General features: G+C 36.5%; 1 protein-coding gene across 1 annotated transcript in view; it reads right to left on the bottom strand.

Annotated features, from left to right (window-relative positions):
- Nucleotides 1-25,556, bottom strand: part of LOC123869342 (endonuclease/exonuclease/phosphatase family domain-containing protein 1-like) — a 30,591-nt gene extending 5,035 nt beyond the window's left edge. Inside the window, exons 1-5 of the mRNA XM_045912218.1 lie at nucleotides 24,974-25,556; nucleotides 23,397-24,081; nucleotides 22,101-22,238; nucleotides 18,066-18,205; nucleotides 4,950-5,114 (exon numbers count right to left, since the gene is read on the bottom strand). Coding sequence (XP_045768174.1) covers nucleotides 4,950-5,114; nucleotides 18,066-18,205; nucleotides 22,101-22,238; nucleotides 23,397-24,081; nucleotides 24,974-25,247 — 1,402 coding nt within the window. The 5' untranslated portion in view covers nucleotides 25,248-25,556. The remainder of the gene's footprint in view (nucleotides 1-4,949; nucleotides 5,115-18,065; nucleotides 18,206-22,100; nucleotides 22,239-23,396; nucleotides 24,082-24,973) is intronic.
- Between the last annotated feature and the right edge of the window lie 725 nt (nucleotides 25,557-26,281).

Below are 26,281 nucleotides of genomic sequence, written 5' to 3' on the forward strand. Positions count from 1 at the left end.
CTTTATCTTATTTTGTTTTTGTATCCCTAGCTTACTCGTGTAGCAATGCACTTATTTTTGATGAATAAATACCTACTCAAGTGTAACATCTGCATTTTTGTATCTGTTAATCCCTTTCATTGTACTGTCCATTGTCTTGCGCTTACGGTAAGTACGATTTAGTACTAACAATAAAATTTGAAAAGATTGTAAAGGACCATAAATAAATAAAAAATGCTCAATGTCTTTATGAGTATTAGCATTGCATTATATTTTTGATAATATTACAAATTAAATATTTAAGACTGTTTAAATTTTAGACGGATTTCACATTTATTTTAGCCTTTATAAATATATGTGTGAAAATTATTATAGTAGGTGTAACTATTTATACTGTGAATGATAAGGGAACCATATTTTCGTAAATATGTATAAGGAAAGTTGAATTTTGTATAATTTCTTGACTCTCTTATACTTACACAAGTATATAAAAGATTAGTATTAAGTACTGACTACAATTATAAGTTTTATTCACTCGTACTTAATCTATAAAGACAATACACTGTTTTAAAAAACATCATTGTTTTGAAAAAAACGACAAACTAACACCACATACTTAAAAATATTGAAAAAATAATCTGTTTGAAAATCGTCTAGGATCAAAACGGTTTGTTATAAACTAAACTGCGCTGGGTACGTCCGTTCACGGAAACAAACAAAGAACCTCGGGTAAATACCTAAACTTGTGTTCCAGGCTCATGCTTCAACGCTCTTAAACGTGGCGTATAACTTGTTATAGTTATGGAACACGGACGCCGGAAGGCATTTTGGAAAAGTTTCACCTATCTGCAGTGAGATTCGCATTCATTCCAATAAATCTCTAAAAAGCGTCGGTTTATTGATCAGCAAAACATGCATCTGCATGGAAACTCGGGGTTGGTACTATTATGAATGTTGCGGGTATTTTTAGATCTTTTGTGTCTAAAGTTCAGAGGTCAACTCTCTTTGGAGATGCTATACAAATCTCGTGATTCGTAAATGGGTCATCTTTTATCAAATGATCTTCAATTTAAAAAACGTAGCAATTTGTGAATTATTGTATTGCTATAAGTTAGAAGTTACAAAAATATTTGGAGGATGTCGCAAACTTTTTAGACTTCGAAGTTTACCTAAACTACTCTCTAAACCGGACCTAAACTCTATAAAAACGATCCAAAGATGATGCCATTTTAGGATAAGGGTTGAAGTAACTTCGTAGTTTTAGTGTTAAGTTTACGTAATGAATTATCAGCATTACATCAGTTATCTTACAAGTTCAATAATAATTGACAATCAAAAAGTGTACAATGGTACCTATTTTGAACAAATGGCTTTGACTTTGAATTTATTTTTTTAATAATAATATAGCGAGCAAAGGAACAGGCCGATCACTTAATGTTAAGTGAATTTGTACACACTTCTTCCATTTAATGGATAAGCACCTTAGACCGTGTGCAAAAGTTATTTATATTTAGAGAAGGACATAGGCTACTTTATATCCCGAAACAAGTAGGTACCTACTAAAGAGTTCCCACGGGATTTTTACAAACCTAAATCCACGCGGATGAAGTCGCATCTAGATTCTAGTATTACATAATTCTAATAGATCCATATTAAATAATAAATTAACTTTTATTCCAGGCAATTAGACCCATAATTGTGTTAGTATGACAAATCACTTAAACTATGTTAGTAGGTACTTATTTCTAGCTTAACAACTAATTCTATAACTAAAAAGCCCGAGGGAGCCTCTTGGCGCCTATGTGCGCACCTCCCCAGCACCTCCAGAGAGGACTATCCAGTTTCCTGGCCAATGCGCTGAGAAGAGTGTTGGTACTACTCATTAGCCTGCGCAATATACTTACTATGTTTAGCATCATCGATTTGTCATCTTTGTGGAGACAAATCTCCGAGACGACAGTAGGCATATAATAGGTACAGAACATATCAAACAAAGAAACACGTGACAACGCGTGTAAATCCAAGGTCAGTCAATTAACCTCATATCTGAGATACGGAGCAAATGTTCTGATTACGTCACTAATTAGTCTAACGATCTAACGGTCTTTCAGCGATTTCGGAGATATTCATTTATTTTTCAATTAAAACTCTGTGGCATCGTAGCTCCTAAACTAATGAACCGATTTTAATTTAGTTCTTTTTTGTTTGTAAGGTGACTTGATCGAGAGTGTTCTTAGCTATAATCCAAGAAAATCGGTTCAGCCGTTTGAAAGTGAAGCTCTTTTCTAGTTATTGTAACCTTTACTTGTCGGGGGTGTTATAAATTTTTAATTTACACTTGTTATCTGTGAAACCGACAACAAATAAATGCATTGTCTTTCTTTCCTTCTTTTTACCGGTAATAGAATTATGGGGATGAAGCCGCGATGTAATCTAGTGCAGGTAAGTACTAGGAAAACGTAAACGGCTTAGTGGCTATTTGCAAACTGCATATCATAATCAATGCGCCGTATTACAGTAAACACTTTGTTGTCGTAACTTGTGTAGTTGTGCTGAGTCATCTGAACAAAGTGTAACCAAGAGATAACGATGATTCTATTTGCCTGGAAAATATTTAATAATGATACGAGCTATACTAATAAATAAAATTGGAGTGTCGGTCTGTAATTTCGAAATAACTACCTCATATTAAGCTTATATGGTTATTTTAACGATACCAACACTGAATCACGTTTTTAAAATTTTTGTCTGTCTGTCTGTCTGTCTGTTTGAAAAGGCTAATCTTGGGAACGGCTGCACCGATTTTGACGGGATTTTCACAGACAAGTAGAGAATTGACCAGGGAGTAACATAGGCTACTTTTTTAACCGACTTTCAAAAAGGGAGTTGTGTTTTTCTACCTATGTACACCGAAATCTCCGAGATTTCTGAAGCGATTTGCGTCATTTCTTTTTTAATCGATAGAGGAACTTTGCGACATTGTTTCATAAAAAATTTGGATTCCAACTCCTCAATCCTGATGCTGCAGGGGATCTGACCAATCCACGCGGGCGAAGCTGCGGGCATCAGCTAGTTAAACTGTAAAGTGGTTAATACTTCGGCCGTTTGTTGAGTCCGGGGGTTCGACATTTCAAATTTTTTGGAATTATGTGCCCTCTAACTTGCTTTAATAGTGAAGGAAAACATCATAATATGGAATTCTGCATGCCTAAGTTTTTTTTCTTTAAAAAGAATACTAACCAGGTTTATCATGCTGACTAATATTACCCTTTCCCCTCCAACTAAGCGTAAAGCTTGTGCTATGAGTAGATACGACAATAGTGCAACAGATGGGGCTTGAACCGGCGACCTTTCGAATTTCAGTCCGCTACTTTAACCGTTGAGCTATCGAGGTTCTCCATAATGTTCCCAAAGGTGTGTGAAGTCTGCCAATTCCACACTTAGCCAGCATGGTAGACTATGGCCTAAACTCTTCCCAATCTGAGAGCTGAGCTCGGTAGAGAGCCGACGATATAGGTTGGAAACTGATAAATCCAACCAATATTATAAACGCGAAAGTTTGTACGATGGATGTATGGATGTTTATTACTCTATCACGCAAAAACTACTGGACTGTTTTGGCTGAAATTCGGAATGGAGATAGATTGTACCTTGGATTAACACATAGGCTACTTTTTATCCCGGAAAATCAATGAGTTCCCACGGGATTTTTAAAAACCTATATTCACGGGAACGAAGTTGCGCGCATCATCTAGTAATAATACAAGTTAAATCATTTTTACTTACAGAGCATTTATTAAATCAATGCTTATTCCTTACATAAGACTTTTACTTTACTTTTAGAGATATTCCAAGTGAAAATAGCACGTGCTGCAAAATTTTCCATAATATCTATACTAATAAATAAAATTGGAGTGTCTGTCTGTAATTTCGAAATAACTACCTCATATTAAGCTCATAGGGTTATTTGAACGATACCTTAACTGAATCACACGTTTTTAAAATTTTTGTCTGTCTGTCTGTTTGAAAAGGCTAACCTTTGGAACGGCTGAACCGATTTTGACGGGATTTTCACAGACAAGTAGAGGATTGACCAGGATGCAACATAGGCTACTTTTTTAACCGACTTTCAAAAAGGGAGTTGTGTTTTTCTACCTATGTACACCGAAATCTCTGAGATTTCTGAACCGGTTTGCGTAATTTTTTTTTTAATCGATAGAGGAACTTTGCGACATTGTTTCATAAAAAATTTGGATTCCAACTCCTCAATCCTGATGCTGCAGGGGATCTGACCAATCCACGCGGGCGAAGCTGCGGGCATCAGCTAGTCTGTAAAATATTTATTTCCACGGCGGAAAATTTAGGAGCACGTGTTAATTAATTAGAAGCATTCAGTCGCGATTTCGGTCCCTTGGGGATACATTTTCATTTCTAACCGCGGTATTCGTACTTTCCCAAGGCCGCGGCCTCGACGACACCGACGACATGCGGGCGGGAGCGGGGCGACGGTTTTATAACGCATACTTTAAACATTTGTATGGGAAGGCACTGGCTTCTATAATATGGGCTGTCCTAGATTAGGGGCCGAGACTCCATGAAACTCCTGTACTTAAATATGATAAATAAGTTTTAATTTAATTTCATTTTCAGAATTAATCAATACCCTAACATGCTAGCTTTGAAAACTACGTCGGTTTCTTCACATTGATTGCATAGACGCTTTTACACGGAGAGTGATTATTAAATTATCGCACTTATATCGTTCAATCGACAAAGATCAATAGCGCTGATATTTGGCAGGTGTAAACGATTGCTATATTAATTTAACTTTTCAGCCTTTTACTACTAAATGCTTTTCCTTTCACTTTGTGATTTTTCACAGGCTTCTGTTACATATGAAAAGGCTTTAACATGATTTTACACACGCTCCCTTTGAAATGGCCCATCTCTACTTGATGCTGAATACTTACATCGAACATTTTCCCATCGCACGAACTCCCCGAAGAAGGCCAGCTCTAGGTTGCAGGAGAGTGCTCGGTCGGCTATCTCGCTCAGTCTCGTGCCATCCTCGTCACTCAACCGCTCCGTGCACTGTACGTTCACTAGGATAACCGGCCGGTTGCATATCAGGAACGCTGGAAATAAAACATAATACGTTTAATAAATAAAAATAGCGCATAACAATTTGCGCAGGCCATACGCCTCGTGTTTAGATACTACTTTTTTTGCGCGCATATGCACGCATGTGTAAGCTTGAAAATCGACCAATTTTTCAGCTCCTGAGTCGGGTTTCATTGCAAGTCCGGAGTTCCGGAGTTTCGAAGCTTCATTAAAAATTGGTTGTCTGTAAAGTCGGTTTACTGAGAATAGTTGAACGTGACAACAAAGGCCGATTGTGCTTCTTTGTCGCTCGTTCCGCGCTCTCGCTTGCACTTCAAGCCTTACATGGAACGCCTCAGAGCGAGGTAACGCCGCATGAGTCATGTTTTTTCGTGCGTGCAGCCGGCTCTATCGAATTATAAGACGTTGTCACGTCAAAAAGTTTAATGTGATTATGTGTGAGTAATAATAATAATGCGTTTGATTTGAATATTTCTTGCGCTTAAATTAATGTCAAGTCTGTTAGGTATGAAATAAAACAAATCAGTTAGAAAAATTAATAGGAAACTTTATTTTACGACCAGGTAAAATTAATTAGTAAATTTTTTATTTCAGATTTATTTATTAAGTTTTCCGTAGATCAAATTTTATCCTATTTTATATGTACAATTTATGAAGACTCTGTACTGTGTATGTAACCGCTGAAAAAGTTCGTTTTTTTAAAAATTAATATAAAAATCGAAACTCCGGTTATGTTCACGATAACTCCGGTTTTACAAACGAATCTGTAACTTCCGGAGATACGCCAAAACCGGAATTCCGGAGTTCAAGCACTATTCATGTATCTTGAAAGGCACGTAACGCCATCGGTCCTGCGTATGAGATCTTGCCGGACTGTCGGTTTGCATCCCCATGGGACTATGAGAATGAGGAAATAAAGAGCGCACCTGCATAGTTGATTAGCCTGCATTGAGATTGACCGCCACGCCATGGCCGAAAGAAATTCGGGAAGACGTTATTGTAATATTTTTTTTATATTTATTTTTACATTGTGACCATTTAAAACTAATTTATGTTTAGCCATTAAATCATTTAAAACAAAGTCCTTATCGGTCCCCCAGCTAACAGTTAATTTCCGACGCTCGTTAAAAATAAATAACTACCCAAGCTATGTGTACGTACTACTTTGTAACAGTGATTTTTACCCGACTGCGGCAAAGCCAAAAGGAAGGGTTATTATTTTAGCAGTCTATGTATGTATGTACATATGTACCTATGATCCAGATTCTATATTTTCCACTGTAGCGCCTAAACTACTGGGCCGATTTTGATGAATCAGGTGTCAATTGATTCGTTGTAAAAGTCCGAGTGACATAGGCTATATTTTATACGAAAAAATTTGACCTAACGGATGTTACGTCAAAAAGTGATGAGGTCTCCAAAAAAATTTATTTGCTATTGTATCGAGTATTATTTCAAAAGGTGTGTGTACATGTTTTGCATGTTTGCTAGTTCAAGAGATAATCTTTTTAGCTATGTGATTTTGATGTAACAGTAGTGCATATTTTTTCAAAAAATTTAATTCTAAAAGAGCCTTTTGAAAACTTGTGATTTTCCACATAGCGGAATTTTCATGCGCAGCGCGATACGCAACAACTTTCATTGAAAATATTTTATATCAATATACCTATTAGTGCATGTATGAAATTCCAATAGAAAACATTTCCATTGTTGTTTTATTTTAAATCCAATGTCGCTTCATACTTCCTGTCGAGAGGGAAGTTGATAATTTTATGTAAAGCATCGTGCCACCACGGTAAAACCAGCCATCAAGTGACAAAGCGAAGATAACACAATCACTAGAAAGATCCATCAATGTTTAACATAAATACATACGTCACGTTACGTAAAAGCACGAACTACGATAAATCCTACGTTTTACCTCAGACACTAGTTCGAAAATTAACTAAACTGTTTTTGCAATCTACGCCAGATTCAAGAAGACTTGCTCCGTCGCGTCGCCCCTTCATTCAGCTTCACTCGACCTTCGTTTTGCTTCAATAGTGTTTTTTAAACAAAAAAACGTGTTTAAAATTTAATTTCTTTAAAACAATGCCACGGCTCTTGCTCTTATTCTATTCAAAATGTTAAAAGGCGCTGTCAAAATATGTCTCCTGCTAAATTCACTCAAATCTTTACCGAATACGAACATTATTACATTTCAGAATGGAGTCAGCGCGATACATTTTTATTTAACCTTTATAAAGTCGGTCAAAAACATGTCCACAAGAATTCATTGCGAGTCAAGGAAACAGTAATACAAGTACTTAATTAAATAATAGCAAGCCTTTTCTGAATTAACTTTTAAACTGGTTTTGTTGTAAGATTAACAATTTACTTTGTAAAAGAGCGCAAGCTAAACCAAGTAATACTTACCAGTTTTATCGGTGACCGCAATCCTAAAAAAAGGCACCAATTTTACCCAAACCCCTTTGTTACTTTGTAAAAGAGCGCAAGCTAAACCAAGTCATTGATCAACATTTTATTTAAAAAATAAGGCTTATTTTTCGACATAATGGTCAGTAGTGATGGCGCAATGAGTCGCAAAGTGGTGGCTAAATGGGAAGGAAACTTTACTAGAAGAATCAATAGACGATAGGGTAAACTGGAATACGTCTCACTCGATGAACGATCGAACTTTCCAACGGATGAACTGATTTTCTTGGATTATAGCTAAGAACACTCTCGATCAAGTCACCTTTCAAACAAAAAAAACTAAATTAAAATCGGTTCATTAGTTTAGGAGCTACGATGCCATAGACAGATACACAGATACACACGTCAAACTTATAACACCCCTCTTTTTGGGTCGGGGGTTAAAAACGATGGTTGGTAAAAACGTGTAAAAGCTACATACTTCAAAAGGTCTTTACATACTAAATTAATAAATAGGCTGTGACCGAAATCGATATTTACAACACGCCACGAAAATACTCCAATAATAGGAATTAAATTATTTATTTACACTCTTCGCACATAAACAAGCTGGAAAATTGTTAGGTAAGGTGAGTTAGGTGTAATAATACAATTTTCGCTGAACACGCAAGGTTAATTTTTCACACGTGCTGTTTGGATTCACATCAATTGGTAAAGAATCATTAATTCCTAGTACCTAAGATAAATCCCAGACGTGAATAGGTACATTTCAAATAGAAAGATATTCTAGTGAAACCATTTGAGTGTAAAGTTAGATAGGAACGGTCAAATGCAGACTTGCTGTCTGAAACAGTAACATTGATCACTGAAGTAGGTACCTATAATATGAAATACTAAATGATGATGATATTCATTGATTTTTCGGGATAATTTTCATCACATGAAAACTTTCATCCCCTATTTTTCCCCCTTTTAGGGTAATTTTTTTACAAACTTTGAATGTCGTATTTATTTATGTCTAATCAAGTTTAAAAAATAGGTTTAAAGCTTCTAGCTTTAAAAATGACGAAATGAAAAATGAATGAAAAAATATTTCCATACAATTATGTCCTTTTTCCGGCTCTAGACTATTCTCTGTAGCAATTTCATTTGAATCGGTTCAGTAGTTTAGGCGTAATTGCGTAACACACAGACAGACAGAGTTACTTTCGCATTTAAAATATTAGTAAGGATCGTGGGCAACTGATGGCAAAGTTGATTGCTTCACTATCAGGTGACATAACCTACTAATCTAAAATCTGATTGTATTGCTATGAGTATAATAGATTGCTAAATAGAAAGATTTCGAAAGAGTCCTTTAAAAGTCAGCCTAGATATATACAGCATAAATCACATTTTATTACTGCCCTAATATACAAGAATACTGTCGCAACTAGGTCGTACGAATAAATAAAGCCAAAAAAAGTTATGCTTCATAAAAAGTAGCGGTCCTTTCCAATGAAAATCACATTAGGTATAGGACTAATTAGAGCCTTATAAAAAAAAGAAGTGGACCCAAAACACGTCCCTGAAGGATGCGGCATACAGTTAAGTTTGAATCGATTGTTTTTATGAATTCGCTCGAGCCCTTCGACACAGTTCTAGAGTAGAGCGTCCTACAAAAACAACGATTAATATGCAACTCAATTATACGAATGCGGATCGCCTCTACCGAGTACCGAGCTCCTTAAATAGTAAGCGACGAAGCTCACCGGCTTATATGGATGATATTTAAACATATTAGTAATTTCAGAAAGGATAAAGCCACAATGTAAGATGAGCCTTTTACTACACAAGCGAATAAGAATCTGTGTAAGTGAAATCCATACTAATTAAATGCAAAAGTGTGTCTATCTATCTGTCTGCTATGTGCCTATTACGAACTTGATAGCTGGTTCCAAACAAGATTTTCTAATGTGAGTTATGTTCAGTTAATGGCAAGTCACTTTATGACAGTAAAACTACGGATGACGTAGGTAGGTAGTTTTACGGCTTGTGGAACACGATTTTTGTTCAAAATAACCATTTTAACATTCATAACGGGGTAATTTAATTAACTACTTTTCCTAAGTGTAACCAGTTTACTGGTAACGCTTGATAATAGCCTGGCTGAGTTGAAGGTCTCCACTCCCAACTAAATTATTGTCAATGTCAAGTGCGCATACTTAGCTCACAGTTTCGCCGCTTAATTGGGTGCACTATTTTCCCCTCTAGGTGCCTCTAGTCACTAGTGTCATTTGTCAACCTAAATATAGAAAGCCAGTAGCCTAATAGCCCCTCTACTTTGAGGCACACAGGTTATATCTTTGGCTTTTATATAAATGGCAACAATCGAATATGACCTTTGTTGTATTTGTAGTAAGGTGAATCAGGGGACAACTTTTTCAATGTCAATAACACTAAGGACAACAAAATTAACATAACGGTTGATTTTATTTTAAAACTAGCTAATTCCCAGCTTGAGTTTTAATGCAACTCGCACTCCAAATATTCGTTGATGATATTAAGTCAGAAACCTTCCCGCAATTCCCGACAACAACTGTACAAAGTAAATTCTATCCGATGAAAGATTCGCGAATAAATAGCTAACCAGCAGACAAACTATTTTTTTTATTAGCCAGGAAAACGAACAACTTTAAATGATGAACTTATAAATAAAGATGTGACTACAAAATATCCAATCCAAAACAGAAAAAAATATATAAGATTGGAGAGCAAGTGAAAGTATCGAAATTGATAACATGATATTGGTTTGAAAATTTTAAATTCATACGAGTAGATTAGAATATTAATTGACTGATTCTTTAAGAGGGGTCTCTCCGTCACTCGCTTCATACAAACGTAGTTCCAATTTCATTTGAATATTAAGCAACCAAAGTCCATGAAATTTTGCAGACATATTCTAGTAACTAATATCTATGTCTGTGGTTTTCCAGATTTCCATTAAAATATTCGGTTTCAAAGTTACGCGGTCTTAAAAATTTACATACAAATCTTTGAGCCCCTGTAATTTTAAAACTACATATTTTTAGATGTTATGTTTTTAGATGTCTACAAAATTTCATGGACTTTGGTTGCTTAATATTCAAATGAAATTGGAACTACGATTGTATGAAGCGAGTGACGGAGAGAGCCCTGTTAAATAGAAAGCGTTGAGCTTGTGACATAAGTTTTAATTCTTGGGGCTTGAGGAATAATAAAAGGAGAAATTGCCTGATTGACACATCACAGAACACCTCAAACCGCCGGGCTTGGAAACAATGTTGAGGTCTAGGTTAGAGCTAACTTGCCTAGAAGATGCCTATTCACTCTTGCCTTGTAGGTCCTTAAGTTATACGTAACAGGAAACAGACGCCGGAAGGGCGTTCCAAACCTGAGCGATTCGTATCAAAAACATTCAACAATCCCGGTTTAGCCGTAGAAGACGTAAGAATTTTTACTATAGTTAGTGAAAACACGGTAATGGTATGTATATATTACCGTGGTGAAAAGGATAACCTTTTTCATTAACAAAAGATTTCAAAAACGTTAATAGGTAGGTATGCAGATTTATGCAAAGTGAAGTCGATTGGTAATCGATTCACAATGAAGCACGAATTGAGCCAATTAAGTTTATAACAATGGTCAATGATATTTGAATTGTTCATTGTGCTCGTATGTGTGAACTACGAACGCCTTTGCAAACTCAGAAATACCTAAAACATGCTAGTTTCAGCATAATATGCGGAACGAGGGAAAGAATTTGAAGACTCAAAAATCAACAATTATCAAGATAGACCACAGATCATAAGTGGTGACTTGTGGCTGAAATTATTTAACAGGGCTCTCTCCGTCACTTACTCCATACAATCGTAGTCCCAATTTCATTTGAATATTCAGCAACCAAAGTCCATGAAATTTGCAGACATATTCTAGAAACTAATATCTGTGCCTGTGGTGTTTTAGATTTTTCAAAAAATATGTAGTTTTAAAATTACAGGGGCTCAAAGATTTGTATGTGAATTTTTTAAGACCGCGTAACTTTGAAACCGAATATTTTAACGGAAATCTGAAAACCCACAGGCATAGATATTAGTTCCCGGAACGTTTCTACAAAATTCCATTGAGTATGATTGGTTAGTATTCAAATGAGAGACGAACTACGTTTGTATGGAGCGAGTGACGGAGAGACCCCTCTTAATCAATAGCTGCTATTCACGGAGAAGTTAATATAATAGTTCGGTAGGTATTTTACATTCTTCTATTTTAAGATCATAAGATAGTAAGATTGAGCAGTGTTAATAGATATCTACAAATAACAAGTGTTCATCGATTTATTGTTATTCACTGCCTTTTAGATATTTGAAGTAGGAAGATGTTACATGATGAAATTTTTAAAGGCATCATCATTTTCAAGCTAACTATGTTACTAAAAAATATTGAAACACTTTTTATAAAATGGAAAAGAACAGCATGTTTTTAATCCTACCTATTTTAAACTAGACGATGTCCACAACTTCGTCGGCGTGGACTTGGGTTTTAACAAAACCCGTGGAAATTCTTTCATTTTCCGGGATAAAAAGTACTATCACTCTCCAGATCTTTAACGATATCCATGCAAAAAATCACTTCAATCCGTTACTTTGCTCCCTTGTGGAGTTATTGAAGGATACACAAACACACTTTCTTTGACTTTCGCATTTTAATATGGTTAGTGATTTTAAGCCATTATATTGCAACGTTAATTGTACTTTTAGGTATTCGTTTCAGCGTTCATGGGACGCGTCGTAAACAATTTCGCACGCTATAACAAATAATGTGCACGTCTGTCTACATCTGTCACGCTTTGTTACATCAGTTAAACATTATTATACCAATCTGCAAGTATGAAACATTAGTCTGCAACTCTACTGAAACGAAAAACGTTTAGTTATATCATTTAAAATGCAACGAATCTACATAATTCAAGCAGTGATAATTCTCATAAGTCATAATCAAGTGGTTAAGCCTTTAGTTTCCTATTCGTGACGAAAAAAACGTGAGGAAACCTGAATGCCTAAGAGTTCTCCATAATGTTTTCAAAGGTGTGAGAAGCCAATCGCAATTGGCCAGCGTGTGGCTATGCCCAAACCCCTTCTACTTCTGAGAATATGTAGCCATATTGTTCCACCGCCAGGATGTGGAACGCCCTTCCGGCATCAGATTTCCCTTCCACCTATAATATGGGTACCTTCAAGTCAAGAGCGAATAAGCAACTTCTAGACAAGCGCGCTCCATCTTAGGCTGCATCATGACTTGCTAGCGAGTCTGATTGCAGCCAAGCGCTAGTCTATATAATTTAAAAAAAAACCCGCTCTCATATTGGACCGGGCGCGACTAAAACGTGGATGTGAGTTATTAAACTACATTATTTTCCTTCTTTTACAAAGTGATATTCCAAAAAAAAATTGTCACCACAAATAGTTCTTTGGAAAAATACCGTGGAATTCAACACACGTTGTTGTTATCAGACGATCTTATCTGACGGTATGCGATAATTAATTATATAGGTACAATCTAAGATGAAAAAGTTTAAAAGATAAAGAGAAATAGTAGTTGGATAGGCACGTTTTTATTTGGTTATTCTACCAGAATGCTGAATCAGTAGACAGGACCGCTATGTTAGTAGGTATAGGGGTTTGAAAAATTTGTGTAGGCCACGCGGAGAAAGTCGCGGGCATAAGCTACTAAGCTAGTCAATAATAAGACCTAAACAAAGTATGAAGACTTACGCGATCCAAGCTACTATGTCATTTGCCATTGGTACTCTAAATTAAGAGAGGTCTCTCCGTCACTCGCTCCATACAATCGTAGTTCCAATTTCATTTGAATATTAAGCAACCTAACTCCATGAAATTTTGCAGACATATTCTAGAAATTAATATCTATGCCTGTGGTTTTCCAGATTTCTGTTAAAATATTCGGTTTCAAAGTTACGTGGTCTTAAAAATTCACATAAAAATCTTTGAGCTCCTGTAATTTTAAAACAACATATTTTTAGAAAAATCTAAAACACCACAGGCTCAGATATTCGTTTTTAGAATATGTCTGCAAAATTTCATGGACTTTGGTTGCTTAATATTCAAATGAAATTGGAACTACGATTGTTTGGAGTAAGTGACGTAGAGAGCCCTGTTAAACAACATTAAAATACGCAATGCAGCAGATAACGGCAACTGTCATGCACCTGAAAGTAGAATCAATTTGCTCCTTTACTATCTCTATGATTTGCTCAATCAACTCTTACATCAGAGTCTGATGCTCAGACACGATTTGAATAATTGAATAGATGAAAAGCCTTGTAGGCGTTGAGTCGCACAGCAAATTTGAATTTCGAACATATTGTCTAAATGAGCGCCAGACACGGTCAATGTCAATGTTCTCAGTACAGATAAAGCAAAAATCGAGTGCGCAAGACTCGTGTCTAATCGCATTTACTTTTTTTTTTTTCTCTCTCGTCTGGCTTTTACAATGATTAGCCAATGTCAAGTTTGTAGTTATTTGTAACAAGTTAGCTAAACTATACAAGTATGGACCCCGTCTGTGCCGGCGCTCGCCGACATACGCACGGCACCCCCTTAGAGCGCTTTCCAGTCAGTTTTAACAAAAAAAAAAACACTCCAAAAAGTCACAACACGCGCGCCAGCAACCGCCACCACAGACGAAGTCCACCTACCTAAACTAATGTTTCAAATTTTCTCGCATTTACTTATGGTGACTTCAACTGTGGTTGCCGTGAACCCATGTTTTCTTGAGACATCTTATTTTAGAGGTTTGCAATTCGTCGACTAATAATTTTATCCCAGAAAATCAAAGAGTTCCCACGGGATTTCTAGAAACCTAAATCCACGTGGACGAAGCCGCGAGCATCATCTAGTATGTACATATAAAAGGAAAAGCACAATCAAACGGATCGGATTGAAATTTGGCATGCAGATAGCTATTATGACGTAGGCATTCGTTAAGAAAGGATCCTGGAAAATTCAACCCCGAAGGAGGTAAAATAGGGGTTTGAAATTTGTGTAGTCCACGCGGACGAAGTCGCGGGCATCAGCTAGTATATGTTTTCATAGATAGAGGGAAATATAATGTCGATCTCGTAGGTACAATACCTATTTCCGTAGTGTAACACAGCGCACGTAATTATGTAGATGCTGACCACTTTTCCGCACACGGGCGCGCGGCGGCGGCTCCTTCATGCACGAATGTTTACTTCGGCTACGTTGATACAAGAAAACACTAGATTCAAACTCTCGCGAAAATAGACCGAAAAAATACGTAATACAAGTCGTAATTTAAAAAAAAAAATTAAGACTGCTCTGGCGAAACGAACAAAAGTAAAAAAAATCACATCTGAAAATGGCACTATACAGCCGCCATATTTCATACTAGCCGATGCCCGCGACTTCGCCCGCGCGGATTTAGGTTTTTCGAAATCCCGTAGGAACTCTTTGATTTTTCGGGATAAAAAGTAGCCTATGTGCTAATCCAGGATATTATCTATCTCCATTCCAAATTTCAGCCAAATCCGTCCAGTAGTTTTTGCGTGAAGGAGTAACAAACATACACACACACACACACACACACATACAAACTTTCGCCTTTATAATATTAGTGTGATTAGTGTGATTAAAAAAAATATAGTCAGTATCACTCGGGATATTGTAAGGATTCTAACATTACACCATACATCCAAATCTGTCCGGGCATTTAAAAGTTGTGGTGGAATAAATAATACAACATACAACATTATAACATAGTATTACACTAGGCCTGAAGACATTACACTCCTTTTTTGGGCTGTGTAAAAATTCAAACCAGCGACCTCCTGTCTCCTATGCCAATGCACTATAGATGAGTCACCAAACTAATATCTTGTTCTATGAAGCTATCAAGACTATGTATGACACTGGCCATCAAGCAAGCAAAAGATAGTTGCCCATCCCAAAAAAAATTGTTCGGAATGACTAGTCACTGTTGTGGGTTGTATAATATTATCGAGGTCGTTGTTTTAAATGTGACAATCGAAAACTGTACGATTTCATTTTTAAATGACGTATGAAGGAATCGGTTTTAAATTCGCACAGTACTATTTAAATAAAGTCTGTGACCCATTTTGCAATGGTGTTAATTCGGCAATGAGCCACCCACCTGCTTTGGTATATAATCCATATTATTTTTGGCCCTAAACAATCTAAACAACGAATCACTGATCTTATTCTCAGTAAGTTGATCATATGTAGATCAAAAATAAATATCTGCTTTCTTTATATTTGCGGTCATTTCAGTAGAGAGGTTTTTAAAAGTCCTGTCCTTCTCAAGCTTTGAATTCCGCCAATGTGTCGTCGCGACTCTGACGAAAATTTAGGACCCCTCCCACCACCCCATTGCCATACAATGTCACACCCTCTTCCTCCCCCTTAACGTGTATTATGGTATACTGAAAATTTCAGTACACCATAAAGTAACCATAAAATATATTGTCCATGCGATGACGGAGTTATTATAACATTTTTGAAGACTACAACCAATGCGATGGCCGACGTGTACTTTTTAGAAGTTAGGTAAGAACAAATCTATCTTTAGATTTTTATATCAATGTGCGGGCGCGGTTTCTCAAACAACCGCTCACACGATTTGATAGCTACTTCAGTGTTTGGCGCAAACAATTTGCCAATTCGCCTGCGTATGGGAATTTAGGTAGGCAAGTATTTGAGGAGTCTTCGAATTTTGTGTAATTTTGAAGACTTGTAGCTTTCTTTTAAAGTATAATTTAAATAGAATGGAATAGAAATATTTTTGTATTCAATTAAACTTTTAAAAGTATTTTGAATTGTCAAATGCATCTATCTACCAGTGGTTTGGAATGCGTTTCCTACCGAGAAGAACCAGCAAGAAACTCGCCGGTCGCCCTTTTCAAAGATTTGATTTACAACATTATGTTATGGGTATTATACGTTCAGTTTTTGTAACGAAACGTACCAAAAAAACGGAATAGTTTCGAAGTAAAATTCCTGCACATAACGGCACATTTCTGCAGGTGCTCATCGCATGTTTATTTTTTCTTGTTTTAAAAATGTTCTACACCTCCTCACACGTTTTATGATGGCTTCAGTTCAGTCTACTTGTTATACAATATTGACAGATGTATTCAAGCCATTTATAACTCTTATTTGTCTCGTAAAATAAAGATTTAAAAAAAAAAAAAAACTCTTATTTGATAGTCTTCTAAAACATAAATTAACTTATTATGATAGACCAGCTGATGCCTGCGACTTCATCCGCGTGGATTAAGGTTTTTAAAAATCCCGTAAGAATTCTTTGATTTCCGGGATAAAAAATAACCTATGTCACTCTCTTAAACTATACCCATGCAAAAAATCACGTCGATTCGTTTTTCCGTTGCGATGTGATTGAAAGAATTTCGTCAAGATCGATTCAATGGTTAGGGCAGACCATGACTGATAGACAGACGGGCACACTTTCATATTTATAATATTAGTACTCATGGATATAATTTTTATCATGGTCGGTACAGATCCTATTGTGCAACAGCGAAGGTCTTCATAGATAATATACTTTATTATTATGTCTATTGAACGCTTATCGGTTAGTGTTACAAAAGCAATAACGCATACTTAATTATCAACGGACGTAAATCGATATCAAAGTCCGATTTAAATCACCTTTGCGCTGAGTGAAATAAGTTTGCCCGTATCATAGCTCATCTGCATAGACGTCAATAATGTACGAATTTTTTCACAGAATTTGGCGCTGTCGTAATTGGCAATCGCTCGCGCGAAAGTACTACGATCGCATCGTATTAATCAAAGATACAATACACATACTGCTAGAATATGGAATGCCCGGCTTCCGTTTTCCCTGCCAGGCGTCACTTACGAGCGCTAAGCCCTTCTCATTCTGAGGCGCCATATCCACGGGCGAAAGTATCGCGGCGATAATCTCCTCGTGCCACCGATAGGAGCCTCAATAGCTCAACGGTTGAGGAGCGGACTGAATTCCGAAAGGTCGGCGGTTCAAACCCCAGCCGTTGCACTATTGTCGTACCCACTCCTGGCACAAGCTTTACGCTTAATTGGAGGGGAAATGGGAGTATTAGTCATGATTAGCATTGCTAATATTCTTTAAAAAAAAATCCGATACAAATTCTATGAGCCTATCTCTACAGGGCGATACGAATATAACGTCGCGGACTCGTCGTGTCACGCGGCGATACCGCCACGTTACGCCACAGTTGAGAGGACCATTGAAGCGTTGCGCTCACGTCACGCGGCGATCCGTGGCGGTCTCGTGGTGTATAACGATACACCACGAGTCACAACGACACGTTGGCGGAATTATCTACCGTGGAGATTATCCGACGATAGTATGACGGACTCGTCCGTGGAGATGGCGCCATGGAGAAGGACCCGTGCTCAATAATGGGCCGACGGCGATGGGTTGAAATGGTGATGGTTGGTATAGTTACAAACCTTGCGGAGAGACGCCCAGCCGCTTAGAGCGCAGCGCAGTCAGTTCCTCGAAGATCCTTCGCGCATGTTCATCTGTGAGCAGCGCGGTCTCTACCGTGATGTGCTTGTTGGAGCGCTCGTACAAGAAGCCCAGGTTTCGACTGCAACAACAAATAATAGCTTAAACCACCAAAAGATTAAAGAAACTAAGGAAGAAGAGAGACAGTTTGAAATGGGAGCGTATAGAGCGAGAGTTAGGTGGATCGATCAGCACTGAAGATGAGGAAGAGGATAATAGTGACGAAAAGGAAAATTATATATAAAGAGGCTAAATTGTGAAATGGAGAGAGAAATAGAGAATAGGACGAAAGTCAGAATAAGAGATGTGCATTGGAGGAGGACAAAGAGTGATACGGCGACGAAGAAAGAACTGAGAGGAAGGCAGTAGGAATCGGAAAATTGAAATAGTTTTGGGAAAGAAAAAGAGTCCGTATTTAAAGGCTACAGGAGAATAAGAAGTAAGAAAAGAGAGATGGTAAGAGAGAGGAGCATGGGATGTCTATGCGGGTTTGTCCTAAAAATTGACGTAGAAATATTATCTGAACATAAAAATTGTATTTATATTTCAGAAAGTGAATTTCATTGGATACCTAATTGATATTGATTGCCAAGTAGTTGTGATTTATGATAATAACATTTTGTACTTATCTATTTATGACTAATAAAGGACGATTCATAAAAAACTAATTTTCGTCTTTTCCCGAGAATACCAAAGGAAATCAACGTGCCTATGAAATAACATCGAATTTGATTGGTTAATATTCAAATGAGAACCAAACTACGTTGTATGAAGCGAGTGATGGCGAGACCCCTCTTAACAGGGCTCTCTCCGTCACTCGTTTCATACAATCGTAGTTCCAATTTCATTTGAATATTAAGCAACCAAAGTCCATGAAATTTTGCAGACATATTCTAGAAACTAATATCTGTGTCTGTGGTGTTTTAGATTTTTCAAAAAATATGTAGTTTTAAACTTACAGGGGCTCAAAGATTTGTATGAAATTTTTTAAGACCGCGTAACTTTGAAACCGAATATTTTAACAGAAATCTGGAAAACCACAGACATAGATATTAGTTTCTAGAATATGTCTGCAAAATTTCATGGACTTTGGTTGCTTAATATTCAAATGAAATTGGAACTACGATTGTATGAAACGAGTGACGGAGAGAGCCCTCTTAACAAGCGCTCGACTGGTATAGTCTTGCACTTGACCGCTTATCTCTCCACTCGATGTGGAACGTCCCTGACGGCTTCCTTATCAGATCGTCCCGCGTCGTTATCAGCGCGCCGAGTGCCTCGATCGACTAATTTAGAACAATATTCATGCACACATTATTAGGGTTGGCAAACTTTACTAATTGAAAGATAATGTGAAAGGGTGATAATAAATATACTAGACTAGCGGCCCGCCCCACATTATTAGGGTTAGCAAAGTTTAACTAATTCAAAATTAATGAGAAAGGATTATAATAAATATACTAGATTAGCTGATGCCCGCGACTTCATTCGTGTGATAAAAACTGTTTAATTTTCCGGGATAAAAAGTAGCCCTTGTGTTAATCTAGGCTATAATCTATCTTCATTTCAAACAGCCAAATCCGTCGAGTAGTTTTTGCGGGAAAGAGTAACAAACATACACACAAACTTTCGCCTTTATTATATGAGTGTGAATGCGAAGTGTGATAGTTTCAAGAAGCGGTTGCATGCCAAGCGGCAGACGGCGACGACATGTGTCGCGACGTTAAAGGCAGTACTTTACAGTGTCAGTTTGTATGAGAGTAGAGACCAATTCCGTCATACGACTGCAACTGAACCTGACGGCTTCCTTATCAGATCGTCTCGCGTCGTTATCAGCGCGCCGAGTGCCTAAATCGACTGATTTAGAACAATGTTCGTCGTGCACAAATTATTAGGGTTGGCAAACTTTAAATAAGGGTGATAACAAATATATTAAATATGACTATACATAACTAGTAAAATAATACTCGGTTGCGTTTGTTTTAAGCTGCTTCTAAGACTACGGCGCATTCGCAAGCGTTGTTGCTTAAGTTTTGAGATCAAACATAAAATTATAGTTTGTTCCAATATTTTTTCATTGTAGGCATATGTTATTTTTCATTTAGTTGATATAAAAAAATGTTATTAGAATAAACTATTTTAAATTTTAATAATAACATAAAAAAACATATTTTGAAGTTTAACAAAAACAAAAATAAATAAATTAGATAACTTACAACGCAAATAGTGAAACGATCTGAAAAAAATATTAAAGAAACATTTTTTTTACCAAACTTATTGGTATTAGTTATTTAGTTTTACATTCTATCAAAAACAAATAATAAAAATGCTTCAAAGTTATCCCTAAAAACTTTCCTTCAAAGATGCTATTAAAATACTTTTCTATAGTTTATACTTTGCAAACGGGTCCAAATTACGTACATGGGGTACGTAATTTGGACCCGTAGTTACGGTTTGGGTATGCAAGTTTATAATATAAGATATCGACATTCGACAGCCAACATTTTTTAAATATTAAGTGCATGCCAAAATATTCTCAGTATGGTTGGCAGCCCTACTTATCTAAATTACGCTTTTGTCTCAATATCCAGAAGGAAATTGAGATGTATTGCATCGCAATAAGTTTCAAAATTATTTGCGTCTTGACTACAATAATAAATGTACTAAAAATAATTGAATGAACATACTTGCCTTTGCTAACATGCAGGTTGGGAGTTTGTGTTTACATGGGTCATGGGTAATATGGCGTGTAGACATTTGGGCACTGCCTACCTTGCCATTGTACATTACATGAATCTTAATTTGCAATCGGTTTTGCATTAAGATGCCTACGAGATAGTATAAAGAGAACTATTGTTGTTATAGTATTTTAACCCAGATAAATCTACAAGTTATAGCCTTCGACTGAGATATCATCGGGTGGTAAGTGATGATTTTACGCAGGATCGTACCGGAACGCTAAATCACTATTTAAAAAACCCAAAAAAAAAAAGTAATCCAGGTGTTTCTTGCCATGCAACATGATCAACCCATCATCGGGCCACTACCGAGTACGGGTCTTCTCTCAGAATGAGCTAAGGGTTTCTTGTCATATCCATCGCTACTATTTTTCATCAGATTCAGTTGGGTAAAAGATAACGATTTCGTTTTTGAATGCCCAAATCTCTAACCTACTAATCGAATAAACTTATCACTGATAATAAAAAAATCTGTTATCAGAAGTGATATGACACGTCGAAGTTAATTAGGTTTTGGTTATACATAATAGGAGGAAAATTATTTCCGGGAGCTGCTAATTAAAAACTTAAATACCTAGCCTGAATTCACATAAATATAAACATAGCAATAATAAACACTCAATTTAGGGACTCTAATTCCTGGTACTAAGCCCAAATTAATACCTATTGCATAAAAATGGCAGAAACAGACTTTGGAAACAAAACGCAGTATAATGAACGCGTCGCGTGTTCTGAGACCTTTCGATTTTGATAATCCATCTAATTAACCGATTTGGAAAGGTACCTACGGATACCTGACATCCTGGAAACGGAAATAGAGTACTTTTGTCCCGGAAAAATAAAAGGTTTACCCATGAGGTTTTCAAAAATCTAAAACCGCCTGCCCGGGATAGAACCTCGAATTTTACGGAGTTATATGCATTTAAATATAACAAATTTTAAGCATATTAATATCACTTGCTTTAATGGTGAAGGAAAACATAGTGAGGAAACCTGTATGCTTGAGAGTTCTCCATAATGTTCTCAAAGATGTGTGAAGTCTACCAATCCACACGTGGTCAGCGTGGTGGACTATGGTCAAAACGTTTCTCATTCTGAGAGGCGATCCGTGCTCAGTACTGAGCCGTCGATTAGTGAAATGCACTCAGACGAAGTCGCGGGTAATATCTAGTAAATTATGAGTCTCGCCGCGTTTCAAAAGTATGTTTCCACCCTAATAAGAGCGCATTTTCAACTCACCCTGTATACACGCTCTGCCAGGTGTGACTGTTGCAGCGCCACTCTCTCACTCGCCGCAACGCTGGCGAGTTGAGCTCATCGCATATCATCTGCAACGCGGGCTCTTCCAGTATATCCTGAACGGCTATTATTGATAACCTGTGAACAAAATATTGTTTTAAATCAACTGTAATAGGTACGTCGCAGGTTGAGATGGCAATCGGGGCATGAGGCGGGGGGGCGCCCCGCGCATCCGCACGTCAACCCGCTATGTGCGTGTGCGGGGCATCCCCACTCCGGTTGCCATCTCAACCTGTCGCGCACTATAGTTAGCTGCTTCCTGTGACTTATTGGTAGTTAAAATTATAAAAGTAGCATTATTTATGTCATCACCATCATCAGCAACCCATCACCGTTTCACTACTAAGAATTGGTTTCCTCTCAGAATAAGCAGGGTTTGGCCACAGTCTACCACACTGGCCAAGTGTGGTAGACTGGTGATCAGCATGTACTCCTGAACAGGACTTGGACATCCTAACCACTAGGCTATCACTGCTATATTTTTCTATGTATTAAAACTTAAATCCGATAGTTTATAGGATTTCAGTACTATCTGTTACATGATAAATCATAGACATTCCAACTTCTGTATAAGCTTAACGCTTATCACTGGGCGGGTGCTTACAATTTAGATTTACATACAAAGAATTCCCACAATATTTATTATTTAGTTAGAATTAGTGAGACTGTGGTAGTAACATGTAGGTATTCTTTGTGACTATTGTGCTATTTTTACATCAGTCAATTTAAAATATTACAATAAGTGATTAAAAATTAATTAGTTGTTTTTCTTTGCTAATAATTCATACCTGAACTAATAAAAGTTTTTTGTTTTGTTATTCTTTTAACAGTTAACTTTTTCTGTTGATCAGAGGAAATTACTTATTTTAATTTTTGTAGTTAAGATTAAAACTTATAGGTAGCTAATACATATACCTAGATAAAATTGATAACTTATCACAAATCGAAATTATAATTAAGTATATTCAAAAATTAACTATTTCTAAGATTACGATAGTATAAAGAAAATCACTCATTACATACTACTTGCTTCTCCATACAACCTATGCGCGTTTCGCTCTCGAGCATGTCTCGCCCGTAAATGCCCGCCCAGGCACAACCATTAGCTATCAAATAGAGTACAGTACTCTTAAGCAACTCAATAAGACCTCCTTAGTCCAATTAAGTTAGAAAACAATTATAATTTTTTGGTTAGATTATTTTTCTTAGTCAAGATCAAGCTAAACTATTACTTACTTATATTCCAGAATAGTCCTGCATATCACTTCTCTAACACCAGGATTTGTGATTTTGTCAACACTGAGTTGATGGAGATTCCAGGAAGCGAGACGGCAACACCTAACCCCATCTCTCTCATACGTAAACACCTCTTCCACAATTGGTCTGTGAGAGTAAGCGGAGAGCAAGTCCAATATATCTGTTACTGGAGCTGTCGCAAAACCATTTGGCAACGTAATAGGAAATTTATTTGGCATTGAAAGACTTTTTCTATGCGGACTCTTTGGAGTTTTTGGCTCACTGCTGACCAATGAATCATTTATTGAAGGGTCTGTCCATCCGTTCACGTGCCCATTGGTTAGATGTTGTACGCTCTCGCACTTCCGAAGTTCCAGGTTCAAATGTGGTTTAATACTACTTAGTCTAACTATGTCCATTCCTCTTACTTTTATAAGATCATCTAAGGACTTAAAGGGACCTTTTTTATTACGGTAATCAACTATGTTTGCGGCTAATTCTTGGTTTAAGCCAGGTACACATTGTAATTGGAATACGCTAGATGAGTTCACTGAACATAACTTATTTTCTGACGATGATCTTATGCTATCTAATGAGTATGTGTATGAGCTAGTTCTAGAGATCTGCCTTCTTGAATTTGTACATATTTCAGGTCTTAGTAACTCTAGTTTTTCAGCACCGATACCTAAAACAATAGGGAAGATTAAAAATCATTATACCATCTACTTACCAAAACCTAAAGCTTTTTATCCTATAATATTATAAATGTGAAAGTGTGGATGTTTGTTACTCAATCACGCAAAAACCACTGGACGGATTTGGCTGAAATTTGGAATGGAGATAGATTATACCCTGGATTAACACATAGGCTACTTTTCATCCCGGAAAATCAAAGAGTTCCCACAGGATTTTTAAAAACGTAAATCCACGCGGACGAAATCGCGGGCGTCAGCTAGTGGTAAATAAATTAAGCTTGTGCAAATAAAAACGTGTCATAAATATTAAAATATTATTCTAATTATTCGCTGAATATTAATTTCTTATTAGTCAAACCATGAAAAGTTTTTTACACTTTTATTACACATGGACTTCAGACTATTTAGAAAAAAAAAAATGAAACCAGTTTAAGACTATTTATAGTGATACCATGCTAAAAAGTTCCTCAAAGGCGAGGCAACCTATTTGATGCACCACAATCATTTTAAATTACTGAAATCATGATAATAGCTATCTATAATCAATAGTACAAAGGTGTTAGCCAATAAGGATTGCAGTAAATAGATTGGTTGCATCAAAGTTTCATAATACTTGCTTACAAATCCATTGAAACAAAAGATAAGTTTGGCCTGATTGTATTTTGCCTGGATTTATGAATATCTCTAGATACTACACATATTTTTACAAGTCATCTGTTACATCTGTAGTAGGCTTATTAGAATTTTGATTTGATAACTGCATTAAGTAATTGAAACAAAGTTTCATACTTAAGACTGATTAGCTACTTAATTTATTAATTTTTTGCTTAGAAAAAGATAAAGTTAGCCTTTGTTATGTTTGCTAGGCTTCACGATAATTACCTGAGACCAAGGCAAGGTCGTCGACTCGTTTAAACCTGCCTATCATCTGCCGATGACGAACTATCTCCTGTGCAAGTTGCCTGGACACCCCTGGCAACGTCATCAACTGCTCCTCCGTCGCCGTGTTCACATTCATCAGCTCAGGGTACTCCTCCGAAGGCGGCAAGCTGAACGTGTGGCTCAAATTCGACTTGTTCAACTTAGAACGCCTCACAAAAGAACGAAAAGACCTCCGACTACCTTTACTCCGGTTAGAACTAGGACTCTGCCCCATATTTGCACACGCCACAGTAAACCATAGGTATTATAACACTTACAAATCTAAACACTAATTTCACTTTTACAAATTATTATTAGATAAAAATTAAATTAAAATCACTCGCACATCACTGATTTAAAACTACACATACAAACGCATGTATCACGTATCACATTTTAATCTCAACGTTAGCAAAAGTGTTTTCTTGGATTGCTAAAGATCTTTTGTTTTTATGTTCACTTTAAAATTACATTTAATTTATAATTCCACACAACTCATCAAGCCAAATCGCGTTACGATATGGGAAAAAAATCAAATGACAATCATTCGTGGTCTGTGATGACAATTGACATTCAATCATCAATGACATTTTGTTTTTGATGATGGCACCATCAAAATGACGTGTGGTAAAGCTGCGTTCTGAAATAAGTTTTCTCTCTAAGTACCTACCTAGCTATTGATAAAAATATTTCTGAAAGAGCTGATATATTTTTATAAAACTATAGGTACAAAGTACTAAAAGTATTCAGTATTTTGTACAGCTAATCTTACTTGTAAACTATAACAATTATTATAAACTAAACTTGAGGTCTTTATTAATTCTGAACGCAGCGTTTTACGTTTACTTTAAACATGAAGGCAACCATCATTTAAGTCCAGAGTGAGACTGTCCCGATTTTATTTTTTGATTAAGTACTCACTGTTCACAGCCGACACAGTTTTGGAAAACTAAGTCAACGCAATCCTGATTTAATTACCAATAAGTTATAAAAAATTATATTTGCACTCGCAATGATGCATGTTGAAATAGTACCTACCTATGCCTTATTTTCAATTTGTTCCCCATAGGTAATACATAACATAGGCATTGCATTTAGGCAGCTCCTATATAACTACAAAATAGTACCTATGTTATGAATAAAAAAAACGCAATAAACAGATTCCGTGCTAATTTATTTAATTAATATATTAGATAATAATACCTAATTATAACTTGTACAATAGTCGCCAATAAGCTAAAAACAGTAACTATAGGTTTTGAATTAATC

Source organism: Maniola jurtina, chromosome 1 (assembly GCF_905333055.1).
Source record: "Maniola jurtina chromosome 1, ilManJurt1.1, whole genome shotgun sequence".
NCBI classification, from domain to species: domain Eukaryota; kingdom Metazoa; phylum Arthropoda; class Insecta; order Lepidoptera; family Nymphalidae; genus Maniola; species Maniola jurtina.